At 37.1% G+C, this 14,420-nt stretch overlaps 1 protein-coding gene and 1 non-coding gene across 2 annotated transcripts; one reads left to right on the top strand and one right to left on the bottom strand.

Moving 5' to 3' along the window:
* Positions 1-2,944: 2,944 nt before the first annotated feature.
* Positions 2,945-3,051, bottom strand: LOC127133293 (small nucleolar RNA R71). The gene has a single exon (XR_007807279.1). It is a non-coding gene; the product is annotated as a small nucleolar RNA R71 (small nucleolar RNA).
* A 3,234-nt stretch (positions 3,052-6,285) lies between these two features.
* Positions 6,286-6,813, top strand: LOC127131635 (uncharacterized). Its single transcript, XM_051060546.1, has one exon. The coding sequence runs from the start codon at positions 6,286-6,288 to the stop codon at positions 6,811-6,813; it is 528 nt and encodes a 175-aa protein (XP_050916503.1).
* Positions 6,814-14,420: the final 7,607 nt, after the last annotated feature.

Below are 14,420 nucleotides of genomic sequence, written 5' to 3' on the forward strand. Positions count from 1 at the left end.
CGGAGCCCTAGCTCTGGTCGTCCTCTCCGGCCACCTCACCGGACTGGTCAAGATCAAATGCTCACCAAAATAAATGGATCATACATCAATTTGAAGAGAAAACCATGAGGATTCCAAATATAACCTCCAAATCATTCAACTCTCACTCTATAATGAGAAATGTGGAGTTGAAAGTTGAGGTGTTCAAACTGAATTTCATCGATTTAACCTCAAAGCAACTCAGTATTAATGCATACATTGGTAGGACTTCAATCAACCAAAAATCATCCAAAATGTTAAGAAATTAGAGAGAATCAAAAAGTTGAAATTCTGGAAAATTCACCTTCGGTTTGCAGTTTTGAGGCTCGATCTTGGTGCAATTCCACTTGGTTTTGCTTCCTCTTGCTTGAAAGAGATGATTAGGATCAAAATGTATGTGAATCCTTAGAGTTCTAGCTCACAAACATAACTTGAACTAGAAGCTAAATTTCAATGAAATTTTGAAGGTATTCTCTAATGTGAGGTTCTGGGATTGCTTGGCACAACTTGGGCAAGGGTTCTCCCTAATTCCGAGGCAATGCATCTTATTATATATGCCATGGAATTGATCTTTGCACCATTTTAAATTTTGGCCAAAAATAATAATTCAATGTGTGTGGGTGCATGGGCATGTGTTTAGGCCCAAATGATCATTGCAACCTATCCAAATTCGTGCACAAATGATGTTGAGATCATAACCTGAAGCCATGCAAAGTTGTTTAACATTTGAGTTCCAAAGTTCCCAAATTGGGCCATGCAAAGAAACCATGTGCAAGTCCCTCAATTTATGTCAAAATGCAATGATCTTGGGCTTTTTGGAAAGCTACCATCATGGGGAATAACTTTGATGTTGAGACTCTTTGATGTTGGAACGACTTTGATCTTGGCCTTGAAGTTGGGGGATGATAACGAGAAATTGTAACGTGTTTTTTGGCTTATTTCACATGTTATACGTCTACGTTTTTATGCATTTTATTTCCTTTTACTTTCTTTTTATTTATTTTTGCAGTTCTTAGCCGATTTCATTGGAGTTTTGGAAGCCTCACGAAAAAGAAGCGAAAAAGGAGCCAAAGTGGAGAAAAAGAGTTAGTTTTAACCAATATGAGCAAATGGCGGTCACCATCTCCACTTCCCGACACGTCATTTAATGAGCAAGACAATGGCGTTCTCCATTTCCCTAATGGCGTTCGCCATCTTCACACAGAACCAAAATTGCGCTAGTGGGGGAGTTTCTTAGCAGTTTTTAACCACTTCTCCCTCCACTAATGCAGCACGTCCAAAGCAGTTACCAGGCATATGAACTCTATATATAGAGCCATTTTTGGAGTGTTAGAAATCAATTGAATTCGCGCAGAAGCTCTGTCAAAATTCCGTCTTAGTTTTAGGAAGAAAATTACCTGTAAAGTGGAAATAACTCACATCGAGGGATTGTCACACCTTTTTATTTCCGTACCGTTTGTATTTTGGATCAAGATCAAGCTTGCCATTATTTTCAAGTTCAAGTTAATTCAAGTTTTACTCTATGCAATTTCAGGTTTTCTTCCCGCTTTTAATATTTGTATGCTTTACTGTTTTTATTACTGGCATGCCATGCTCTTCTTAGCTTTGAATGCTTTAATTATGCTGTTTTCAAATAATATCATGTCTTTCTAAATTATTCTGAGTCTGGCGTATGAGGATCATCGTTACCGACGGGACTCGGTAGAAATAATAGGCGAGAATATATGATTTAACTATGCTATGGCTTTAGTTTCCAAATGTATGTTTTACTGTTTTGGCACGAGAGTGTAAGACAAATCAAGTTTCAGACTGTTAGCGGAAGAGTGTGAGGAAGGAACCAGATAGTGGAAACTAGGCAACAATCCTAAAAACAACGAGAGCGCTTTAGGTATCATTTAGGATCTCATTTACTTTCAAAATACACTTTCTAATTAGAACGGGTGAGCGAGAGCAAAATCCTATGGTTAGGAATTATGATTTTTGTCAATAGCACAAGAGTGTGAGACTGGACCTTTAAGTCGATTATTTCTACATAACGCAATAGAATCATATTTGGTGCCCAAATTCTACCTAAGCCCCTAGGAACACGGAATCCATATTTCAGACTCATTTTTTATCATAACTTTTAAACCTTTAGAAATTAGTATTTTCATTCCCGTTCATATCCTTATAACCTTTAGCCTTAGATTTGCACTGCAACAATAGATAACATTAGCTTGACCATTAGTCTATATGGGTTCGATAATCTTTTAAAACTACACGATAGGTTGTGCACTTGAAGTCATCATCCGACAAACACGCCCATCGCAAACAAGTCTTTGCGCCGTTTCCGGGGACTAATTTAGTCAATATTGTGATTCCTTTGTTGCATAGTATAAACTAAGGCAGTAAATTTTCTTTTTTTTCCTTTGTCGATTGTATGCCAGACACTCGTTCTCAAAGCAAGGAGTTAGAGCAACCAATTGACAATATCGAGTGTTATCTTAATCTAAAACGCTGAATCAACAATTTTCATATTAAATACGATCTTCTAGATCCTATTATCCCAATTTCAGAACCGGTACCAATTATGGCCGAAAGACCACAAAACTGTCCGTTGAACCACATAATAGCATTGTTGCTCCTACCATCAATCGAAATGATTTCGAGTTGAAACCTTCACAATTATCAGTCGTTCAACAAAACCAATTTTCAGGTAGTCCTACACACGACCCTAACTTACATTCGTCAATGTTTGTGCAGTACACGGACACAATGAAAGCAAATGGTATCAGTCAAGAAGCGATTAGACTATGTTTTTTTCCCTTTTTCCTTAAGGGATAGAACTAGGGCTTGGCTCTAGTCCCTAATTTCAAACTCAGTAACCACATGGGATGAGTTGAAGAAAGTATTCTTAGCCCGATATTTTCCACCAAGCAAAACAGCTATGCTAAGAGCTCAAATCAATGAATTTAAGCAAAAAGATAATGAATCTCTTTTCGATGCTTGGGAAAGATACAAGGACATGATGTTACATTGTCCACACCATGGACTTGAATAATGGATGATCATCCATACTTTCTATAATGGTTTATTGTATAACACTAAGATGAATTTAAGCGCTGTCGTTGGCGGAGCTCTAATGGACAAATCTTTTGACGAAGCTTATGAGCTCATAGAAAACATGGCTCAAAATCATTTCCAATGGGGAGGTGGACTTGCTACTCTAGAAAAATCAACTCCAAAAAGTGGAATGTACAAAGTCAATGGCATAGACCGCGTCAATGCTAAAGTGGATGCGCTTACTAAAAAGATTGAAAGCTTGGCCATAACACCAGTAACTACCATAGCTGCTAAAACACCAAACTGTGAATTATGTGGAACCCCTAGGTAGTCTAATGTGATTTTCAGTTATTGACTGGTGTTCCTACCGACCAAATAAACTAGGCTCAAGGAAATCCATATTTAAACACTTACAATCCTAGTTGGAGAAACCATCCAAACTTTTCCTATAAAAGTAACAATGCTTTGTTTCCACCAAACCAAACACCTGTTATTCGACTTGGCTATCAAAAAGGAGCCCTTATTGCTCCACAGGCACCTAGAAAGTCAAATTTGGAGATTATGATGGAAAACTTTATAAATGTCCAAGCTCAACAAAATAAATAATTTGTAAATCAAAATGCTCATACGAGTGAACTGATGAAACAACTGTCAAATAAGTTCCCTCATGATATCTCATCATTTGCATTGGCTTTGGGTTCACACCTTGGCATCCTTCTTACCCCTCATTCATTGGGTTTGCATTAGGAGAGATCACCAAGCACATTTGATTTTATCACACTTTATTTTCTTTTTTTACTAACCAAAATGCCAAAATATGTCTATGTATGTCTTTGTTTCTTTTGTAGGTGTGTGTGTGTGTCCATATGTGCCCCACCAAGCTCACAACTAGGGTTTGAGACCCTCAATGCAAGGCATCAATCAAGGAAAGGTACACCATGGTTATAAGAATCATATATAGATCCCCATGTTCATTATTTGTCATTTTGAACAAGAATTCGTCAAGAGTTTGAAGCTTGTTTTCCTTGGAAGCCCTAATTCATCTAGGTATCTTGTGTGACTTCCTCAACAAGTTTCTTCATTAATTGATCAAAGATATTATGGGATACTTCATGATACATCATCTTATGCATATATGACTCTCCATGAGCCCCAAATATCAAGAGAACTTCAATTTTGCAAGTTGGTTCTAAGAGGTTGACCAGAGAAAGTCAACTGGTTAAAACTGGGGTTCCCTAGACCCTATCTCCTACAATTGTTGTCATATAAGAATGATTACAAGATCAAAGTTAATATTTATGACATTTCAAACAACTTTCATGTTTTCTTGAAAAGATATTTTTGCTCGGGAAGTCATTTTTTATGGTGAAATATTATAGGTCATTTTGTCTGTGCCCTAGTTAGGAGGTCAAATTCGAAAGACCATAACTTGCTCAATTTTTATGATATGAAGTCCATCCAAGTTTTATGATCAATTTAAAGATGTCTTCTCCAACTTTTATTCTTTGATAAATGTCAAATTCAACTTGAAAGGGCATGTGCTAAGAGGAAACATTATAGGTCATTTTGGGCCATCTTCATTGAACAAGCAATTTTACTCAACTTCTAAAATCCATACCTTCCTTAACATTCCATATGCTAAAGGACTTGGCTAATGCTATCATTTGAGACTGATATATCTTTTACATTTCCTTTCACCTGATGCAGACCTTGAGTTCCCTTGATTCATTTGTCACTCTGTCTCTGTACTTAATTGTTATATTGTTATTATTGTTAATATCTGATGATTGCTAGCTATTGGATTTCTTGCTTGGATATTATGGCTATCTTTATTTGATGCATTGGTATTCATATAGTTTGCTTGGATATTTCTTATGCTTGTTGCTTGCTAAAGTCCAAAAGGAAAATGGGTTTCTATATGACATTCTTGTCTATTAGATTGCTTCCCACTGGTCAGATCTTTTCAACTCTTAACTTTTAATTTTTGTCTAAGATAGTCCTTTCATCTCCTCCCACTTCTTAAATTTCAAAATCTCTCCCTCCTTTCAAAAAAATCTTTGTTTGTTCTTTTCAACCTGGACATGTTTTAATGATTAGAAACTTTGGCCTTATGCCATTGCATTTTCAAACTTTTTCTTAAATCAAACTTGTGAATGAACCTAACCATATGGACTTTAATTTCAAAAAGACAAAAATAACTAACAACCCCATTCAAAACTTTGGCCTTTTCATTTAAACTTTTGTTAAAATCGACTCACCAACTTCTTTGAAATTTTTACCACGAACTACGGGGTTTTGATCCCTCATTTTATGTTGGTACGTAGGCATAAGACCGAAGATCTTCTCAAACACAAAAATATAATTAATGAATTATTTTCTCATCTCCCCACTCTATATTTTTACCAAACATCATTTAGACCAAAAATATATGTACACAAAAAACGGGCTCCAAAGGAATACCTAGGACACTTTGGGTGCTAACACCTTCCTTCTGTGTAACCAAGCCCCTTACTTCTAATCTCTGACATTTTATTAGTTTTGATTTGAAAACTTCTTATCTTTGGGTTTTGTTCGTACTTTTCCCTTTTCCTTTGGAAATAATAAAAGCGCGGTGGTGACTCTGGTTTTATTGACGTCAAGTTTATCCATAGCTTAATGGTCATGAATTTACCACTACACTATTGCTACCCATAACAAAATGTTAGAAATCCAGATCTCCCAAGTATCCCAACAACAAGCCGCAATAGCAACCCCAAATGTAGCATTTCCTGGTCAATCTTAACCAAACCCAAGAGGCCACGCTAACGTTATCACCCTTCGGAATGGAATAGAATTAGATGAACCAATTGACCCCAGAATCCAAAATCAGGCCATGTATCAAAATTCTGGTAAGCGATCCAAAAAGGTAAACAAACCAACCAATGATGGAAATGAGATGAAAGCGGAGAGGCAAAAGATAAAGAACCACCTTATGTGCCACCACCACCATATAAACCATCTGTACCTTATCCTTAAAGACTTGTTAAGTCTAAAAATGAAGGATAATTCAAGAAATTCGTAAAACTTCAGAAGCAACTTAACAAAACCATACCATTCACATAAGCAATCATGCAAATGCCCTCATATGCTAAATTCCTTAAAAATATTATATCCAACAAGAAAAAACTCGAGGACAATGAATCTGTTATGCTTACTGCATAGTGTAACACTATCATTCAAAACAACATGCCTCATAAACTGAAAGACCCTGGTAGCTTTTCCATACCATGTGTAATTGGAAAGTTTATCATAGACAAAGCTCTATGTGATTTAGGAGCCATTGTTAGTTTAATGCCCTCATCTACATGTAAAAAACAAAACCTAGGCGAATTAATACCAACCAAGATGTCTCTACAACCAGCTGACCGTTCCATTAAATTTCCCGTAGGTATGCTAGAGAAAGTTCCCGTTCGTATAGGACAATTTTATATTCCTACCTACTTTGTAATAATGGATATAAAGGAGGATTCCCACATCCCTATTATCTTAGGAAGTCCTTTTGTATCCACAACCGGAGCCATCATAGATGTGAAGAAAGGAAGGCTAACATTCAAAGTCGGAGAAGAAAAAGTTGAATTTCTCTTAGCTAAATTCCTACAAGCACCAGCTATAGACAAATCATGTTGTTTCTTAGACGTCATCAACGAATGTGTGATAGAAATGGAGAAGGAATCATTTAAGTATACTGAAGTACTGAAGACAGATAGAAACTGAAAAGTTACTCCATGTCTTAAGAATGTATCCAACAACTCTAGGCTATAACATCTCTGACTCAAAAGGAATAAGTCCCCTATATGTATGTATCACATTATGCTAGAGGAGGACTTTAAAACCTCTAGAGAGCATCATAAAAGAGTAAATCCCATCTTGAGTGATGTAGTCAAAAAGGAGGTACAAAAGCTATTAGAAGCAGGAATCATATACCTAATATCCGGCAGTAACTGGGTGAACTCGATACATGTCGTTCCAAAGAAGGAAGGTGTTACTGTTGTTAGTAATGAGAAGGGCGAATCCGTTGCAAAAAGAACTCAAACCGGACGGAGAATGTGCATAGACTATAGAAAACTAAATAAGGCCACTCGTAAAGATTATTACCTATCATTGATCAAATGCTTGAACAACTGGTTAAACATTCTCGCTTTTGATATTTAGACGGATACTCAAGATTCTTTCAAATTCCTATCCATCCTGATGACCAAGAAAATACTACTTTCACATGTCCTTATGGTACATTTGCCTATCGAAAAATGTCGTTTGGACTGTGTAATGCCCCTGCAACATTTTAGAGATGCATGATGTCGATCTTTGTTGATTTTATAGACGACATGATGGAAGTATTTATGGATGACTTCTCTGTTTGTGGGCAAAGCTTTGAAGGATATCTTTCGAACCTAGAAATGGTACTTGAGAGATGCGTTAAGGTCAATCTCATATTAAATTGGGAAAAATTCAATTTCATGGTCTGACAAGGAATTGTACTTGGGCATGTCGTATCCGATCGAGGGATTGAGGTGGATAAAGAAAAAAATTAAAATTATAGAACATCATCAAGCTCCGAAAACAGTTAGAGAAATTCGCAGTTTCCTAGGACACGGCAGTTTCTACCGAGGATTCATTAAGGATTTCTCTAAGATAATAAAACCACTAACGGGCGTATTAATGAAAGATGTTGAATTCATAATTGACGAAAAGTGCTTAAAAGCGTTTGAACATCTGAAAATGCTCTTATTACCGCATCCATTATGAAACCACCTAACTGGATTAAGTCGTTTTAGATAATGTGTGATGCTAGTGATTACGTTGTTAGCGCAATCTTTGGACAAAGAGGAGATAAAAAGCTTCATGCTATTTGTTATGCAAGTATAACCTTAAACAATTCATAAATGAACTACGCAACCACATAAAAAGAACTCCTAGTTGTTGTGTTTGCTTTAGATAAAAAAATTTCCTACTTAATAGAAGAAAAAATAATTGTCTATATCGACCACGCCGCAATTAGGTACCTGTAAAGTAAGAAGGATGCTAAACTGAGACTTTTAAGATGGATCCTACTCTTACAAGAATTCTATATAGAGACCAAAGATAAGAAAGGAACCGAGAACATAGTAGCATATCATCTCTATAGGATTGAGGATCTAAAATCCGAACAAGTGCCGATCAATGACGATTTTCCCTATGATCGTCTTATAGCCCAATTATAAATCGAAATCGAAACGATCAAATTCTCTTTAATACATAATAACATATAAACTAATAAAGTTATGGAATCTATTTGCATAAGGACCACCCTACCATGGTATGTTGACTTTGTCAACTACTTAGCCGCTAAAGTGCTTCCACCAGACCTAACATACCAGCAAAAAAAGAAATTTTTCCATGATCTGAAGCATTATTATTGGGATGAACCACTACTTTTCAAGAGATGCGCCGATTGTATTTTTCGTCGATGTGTCCCTGAATTAGAAGTAAATGATATCATATCTCACTGCCACTCTGCATCCTATAGAGGGCACGCAAGAACCTCAAAGACTTGTTTGAAGATCATACAATCTAGCTTCTTTTGGCCTAATCTATGGAAAGATGTCCATATCGCGATTAAAAATTGCGACCGGTGCCAACACACTGACAATATCTCTAGATGCGATGAGATGCCACTAAAGGGCATCTTAGAATTAGAAGTCTTTGATGTCTGGGGTATAGATCTCATAGGTCCTTTCCCATCTTCTTTTGGTAACAAATACATACTCGTTGCAGTTGATTACGTATCAAAATGGATTGAGGTGGTAGCCTCGCCCTCTAACGATGCACAAGTAGTGATTAAACCTTTCAAGAATCAAATCTTCCCTAGATTCGGTGTACCAAGACTCGTGATTAGTGACAGAGGATCTCACTTCATTTCTAAAATCTTTGAATTATTGTTGCTAAAATATGGAGTCCGGCACCGGGTAGCATGACAAATGAATTACAAGGTGAGAATTCAATGAGAGTGACATAGTCCTTCTCTTTAATTCTCGACTCAAATTATTTCCATGCAAACTTCATTCTAGATGGTCCATCCCTTTTGAGGTCACGAGAGTTATCCAAAGTGGAGTTTTGGAAATAAAGAGTAAAACAAATGAACCATTCATTGTAAATGGGCAGCGACTTAAGCACTACCACAATGTAGAAAATAAGGATTTATGCATGAGTTACAAATTAGAAGAGTTGCCCGCTCTTTCAAAAGATTAGCACCGTTCCAATCAATGTCGAGCTCCCGACATTAAACGAAGCGCTACATGGAAGGCAATCCACGACCCTTAATCTTTATCTTTTCTTTTTAGTTGTTTTCATTTTTATTACTTTATTTCGATGTTTGTTTTTAACTTCTTTCTCTTTTCTATTATTATTATTATTACTATTACTATTATTAGTACTACCTATTCTAACACTTCCATGCGGTACCTTTTACTAATAGTATAACCTTTGTTTACTATTAGGCTAACATAAATTAGGATAGCTTATCACTAACTTAGGAGTGTGGATCCTGTTGACAATATGAAGGTTGTATTTAGGAGCAAAAATCAGAGGCGCCGTTTTGACATGTTAGCACATAGGGAAATGACACTTTCTATTTATCCAGATGGGCTGAGCCTGGCCACCTTAGGAATAAGAGACAATGTTATGAACCTTCTAAACCAAGTAGGTTGAGATAATTTTGCTGTGAGGAAGAGGTATAGACAATACCGTAGGCTCACCCTTGAATTCCTAGGTTCCCTTTATTATGACCCCAACTGAGGAATAGGATTTGGTAGAGGTCTGGCTACATTTAGGCTTTTAGGAACCAAGTATTATTTCACCCACTGTGAGATGGATGAGTTATTATGATTTCATAGTGGCCCTGATGCATACACCATTACCCCTGATGATGCCTTTACAGACCTAGACCTTGACTTTTTCTGGGGAACCATAACCGGAAATTATCATCCCGAACCTCACACCATGTTTTCTAAAAATAGCCACAACCTTGCTATCCGCTACTTTCATAAAATCCTGGTCGATACCCTGTTCGGTAAGCAAGAGGACATCACCGATGTTTCTAGGGACATGTTTTTTATCATGTATTGTGCTTCCCAAGGGAGACCAGTGAATGTCGTTGCCTTTATGTAAGCAAACCTAGACAAGGTTGCCCAAGAAACCCACGATACTATTATCATTGGTGGGTTAATAACCATGATTGTTGATGCTATAGGCCTGAGATACCCGCTTAACCATTTCCATGCTTTTGGAGTTATCTTTCCCATGCGCCTAAACTTTTGTTTCAAACGAGGCATCATTGCCAATTTAGGTCCGATGGAGTTTGAGCTGTTAATTGATAACAAAGTAGTCCGGAATTTTGCACTACCAAACCATGAGAAAACTAATGTCCATAACCGGGATAACTGGTTTTAATGCATAGATGGACAAAGTGAGTCTCCTACACCTCCTTACAACCCTCAGCATTATGAGAACCCAGAGGCCATTTTTCCTGATGTTAATTCACACTCCTCTGGTGCATATCATGTTGTTCCTCTCGTCGATTTCGGCACTGCTAGACTTGCTTTGTAATCTGAAGTTGATTTTATCAGAGGAGAAGTCAATTCTATTTTAGTGGATCTCCTCAGATTTATTGATATTGTTAATGAGCAGTTCGATCATCTTTTCCAACAAGTTCATTCCTTGGAACACTCTCTTGGACCGAAGTGATAGTTAGTATCGATCGATTCTACTAGAGTTTTCGTATTTTCTAGTTTATATTTTAATTGTCATCAGTATTTTTCCCTTTGTTGTTATTTTTCATTTTTTGTTTACTTTATTGTCGATATATCGACCCGAACATGTGTTACTCCTACCTTCAATTAATGTACTTTCCATTTCAGCAAATTACTTTATTTAATCGCTTATTATCTTCATTCTTGCAAATATCATGCTTATTCATTATAACTATTAATTTTAATTAACTATTTTATCGCCTTAATAGGATTTACCTGCTTTAATATTTAGAAATTGCCAAATTGCGAATTTTAGGTTAATGGCGTTCGCCATTAGCTTCGAATTTAAAAGTGTTGGTGTAAGCCCTATAGGCCAATACTTTTGGTACTTGTATCGAATTATTTACTAATAATAAAAGGCTTTTTCTTTATTATGTTTGTTTAATAAAGTCCCTAGAATAGTTAGTCCGTTTAATGTATCAAGTGTGACTTAATCATGAGATCACATTAAACATAAAGACACTATTCTTAAAGTATTTGTAGTCGAGCTTTATTGTGAAGTGGGATAACATTAAATCATTAAGACTGTTATGTATATAGACTAATGATCACATCTCATGGATCATGGATAAGGAGTTATCAAGTCTTAAACATAGGTATGAATATTAAGAGTAATATTTATATTGGATTTACCCGCTATGAGAATACTACATAGAATGTTATGCAAAGTTTCATAAGTTATTCTCATGGTGATAATGGTGTATACCACCCTTCGACCTGAAACCTCTATGGACCCTAGATGTAGAGTCGGGTGCCTTATTGCTGATCAAACATTGTCCGTAACTGGATGACCATAAAGACAGTTGATGGGTACTCCACGAAGCATGTTGAGGGACATGAGTGACCTAGACGGAATTTTCCCATCCTACATAACAAGATAAATGTCTATGGGCCCAATATTGAACTGGAAAAGGATGACACGATCTATGCCTTGTGTTCAATATAGACATAAGGGAAAAGGGTAATTGCACACATAAGTATTATCACAAAAGGATTTGTCAGATCACATGACATTTTCGTGTCTTGAGTAACAGTGATGTGTTGCTAGATACCGCTCACTATTTATTATGTTAAATATGTAATTTAAAATAATTCTCAATGCCGCGAAAACCTAAAGGGTCACACACAATGCACAGATTGATGAGAGATAGAGTAACCAAGGAACATCGTAAGGTACAGTGCATTTAAGTGAATTGTAGAACATCAAAAGGTATGGTGTACTTAAGTAGAATACGAAATATGGTAAGGTACCACGCGCTTAAGTGATTTCGGCATAATATAAGATATGAGCCACATACACTTAAGTGAGCTTTTTAGCTTGCAGCCCATACAAGTGGTTCTATAAATAGAACCCTTCATTTAAAAGCCTTAAACTTCCTACTCTAAACATTATTAACTCAAACCTTTCAACTCCTAACCATTCCACTTACCAATCATTATAAATTCACAACCACCCACTTTCTAACTTCACAATCCTTTCCATTCACTCTTCTCTTCTCAAAACACCATAACATTTTCTTCTTATTCCTTTTTGCTTCATTCAAAATGCCTCATAGAGCAGTTATATCAAGAGGAGATATGGGCTACATGGGGATTGCATTCACGGAGGGAATTGATGGAGAGAATCAAAGGAGAAGATACCACAAACTCTTCAAGAGGGATGTCTTAGCAACGCGGTACCCCGATAGTTCTGCTCTTCGTGATTTGGGTTTATCTAATAATGTCCATTGGATGCTTAATAACTTAGGTATGTCTCACTTTCTTACTTTAACTAGTCCTACATTTATTCAAATTACCTACGAGTTCTTAAGCACTTTTTTGGTACAGCACCCCTATAGGAGGATCCCGTACCACCGACACTACACATTTTAGGATGTTTAGTAGAAGTTACGCTATTAACCAAGACAAACTGGCCGATTTACTTTCGTTTCCTCAAGGATACGATTTTTCATGCCAACACCCTTTAGAGAGCGAATGGGAATCCAACGCACTCGACTTTTGGCAGCAACTAACGGGAAAAACCACCATCGACTGGAAAGGCCTTAAAGCTACCGCTAATCAAAACCTCGTCATTCGGTATTTGCACCGCAGTTTAGCCAACACTATTTTTGGTCGAGAGAATACCAGAAACGTAAATTCTAGAGACCTTTTAGTTATTTATTGTGTCTTGTCTGGAACAAAAGTTAACCCGACACCATTCTTACTCGCACACTTCCAGTCCACCAGTGTTCGGACTGGGGGGTCCTATTTATGTTGGAGGGTTGATTACATCAATAGCCCTTGCTTTAAACTTAGGCACGGAGTTGGCTACACTTGAGTCGTTAGAGACTCTATTTGCCGACCTTGATTATTGTTGTAGCATGTGCCTTTTTAAAAATAAACCCGACGGCAAATATTTTCTGATGATTATTGACCGAGAGGTTATGGGAGTTACTTTACCTTGAACCGCACACATCGACGTGCGAATGAGCGCTAATTGGATTTGTGATCTTAATGCCCCCGAGCCAAATCTTATAGAGCAAGATGCTCCCCACACTGGCACCCATGCACACACCACACCTACTTTTCCTGACACTTTTACAGGTATCTCATCCGGATATTAGCCTTGTGAGGAGTAAGACTACACCTCCATGAGGAAATCTCTTAATGACATTCTAAGTGAGATTAGACATTATAATGATGTCGAGGTGGACCATGATGTCCTACTTAGGAACATTCAGAGGCAGCAGGAGGAGATGAGGTTCACCATTGATCAGATCAGACAGACTCAGGTTGACTTTATGGAGCGGACCGAGCTCAACATGGCTGACCTCATTGAGAATATGAATGGAATGCATATGGAAGTGGCATGTATGAGGGAGTAGATGCAACATGTGCATAATCCCGCATTCGGTAAAGGAGGTTTTGCGCGACATAGAGGCCGCGACCGACATCACTGAGCCCCATACCAGGTTTCACTACTCCTTTCTCTGCCTTGAACTAAAACATTAAGGACAACGTTTGGTTAAAGTATGGGGGAGGAGCTTTACCGCTTTTCTATTATTTGCTGTTTTATTTTCATTAGTTTCCTACTTAGTTATTTTTAGCTTTTGGTCGAGTCATACATGTGTTGTCGAGTCCTATTGGGTGATATTTTTCTTTTGTTTGAAAATTCCCTTGGATTTGACCCCTAATAATGATTTTTTTTATTCTAATTCAATGGCATGACACACCTTTAGTATAGTTTGTTTCTCATTTTTGGGCTTTGTTAGATAGACTTGGGAAAGTTTCGATAATATCGGTATCGTCCTAACACCCTAAATTCCCTAAGTATGAGACATTGATTTGAATAACCATTATGCCAAGACCTTAATTCTAAGTTTCTTTAAGTAACCCCTTGAGTAGTTTATACTAGCAGTCAACACCATCCTAAAACACACACATGAGTATGGAAGTCGATGCAAATAAGTGTATGATCTCAAGCAAAAAAAAATACATATAATGAATAAAATCTATGATAAGATTTGTTCCTTCTAAGTTAGGTGATCCTCACCC

This window comes from Lathyrus oleraceus, chromosome 3 (genome assembly GCF_024323335.1).
Source record: "Lathyrus oleraceus cultivar Zhongwan6 chromosome 3, CAAS_Psat_ZW6_1.0, whole genome shotgun sequence".
In the NCBI taxonomy this organism is placed as follows: domain Eukaryota; kingdom Viridiplantae; phylum Streptophyta; class Magnoliopsida; order Fabales; family Fabaceae; genus Lathyrus; species Lathyrus oleraceus.

What these genes read in the sequence shown, in the direction of transcription:
- LOC127131635 (XM_051060546.1), top strand. Translation starts at nt 6,286, where the DNA reads ATGCCTCATAAACTGAAAGACCCTGGTAGCTTTTCCATACCATGTGTA.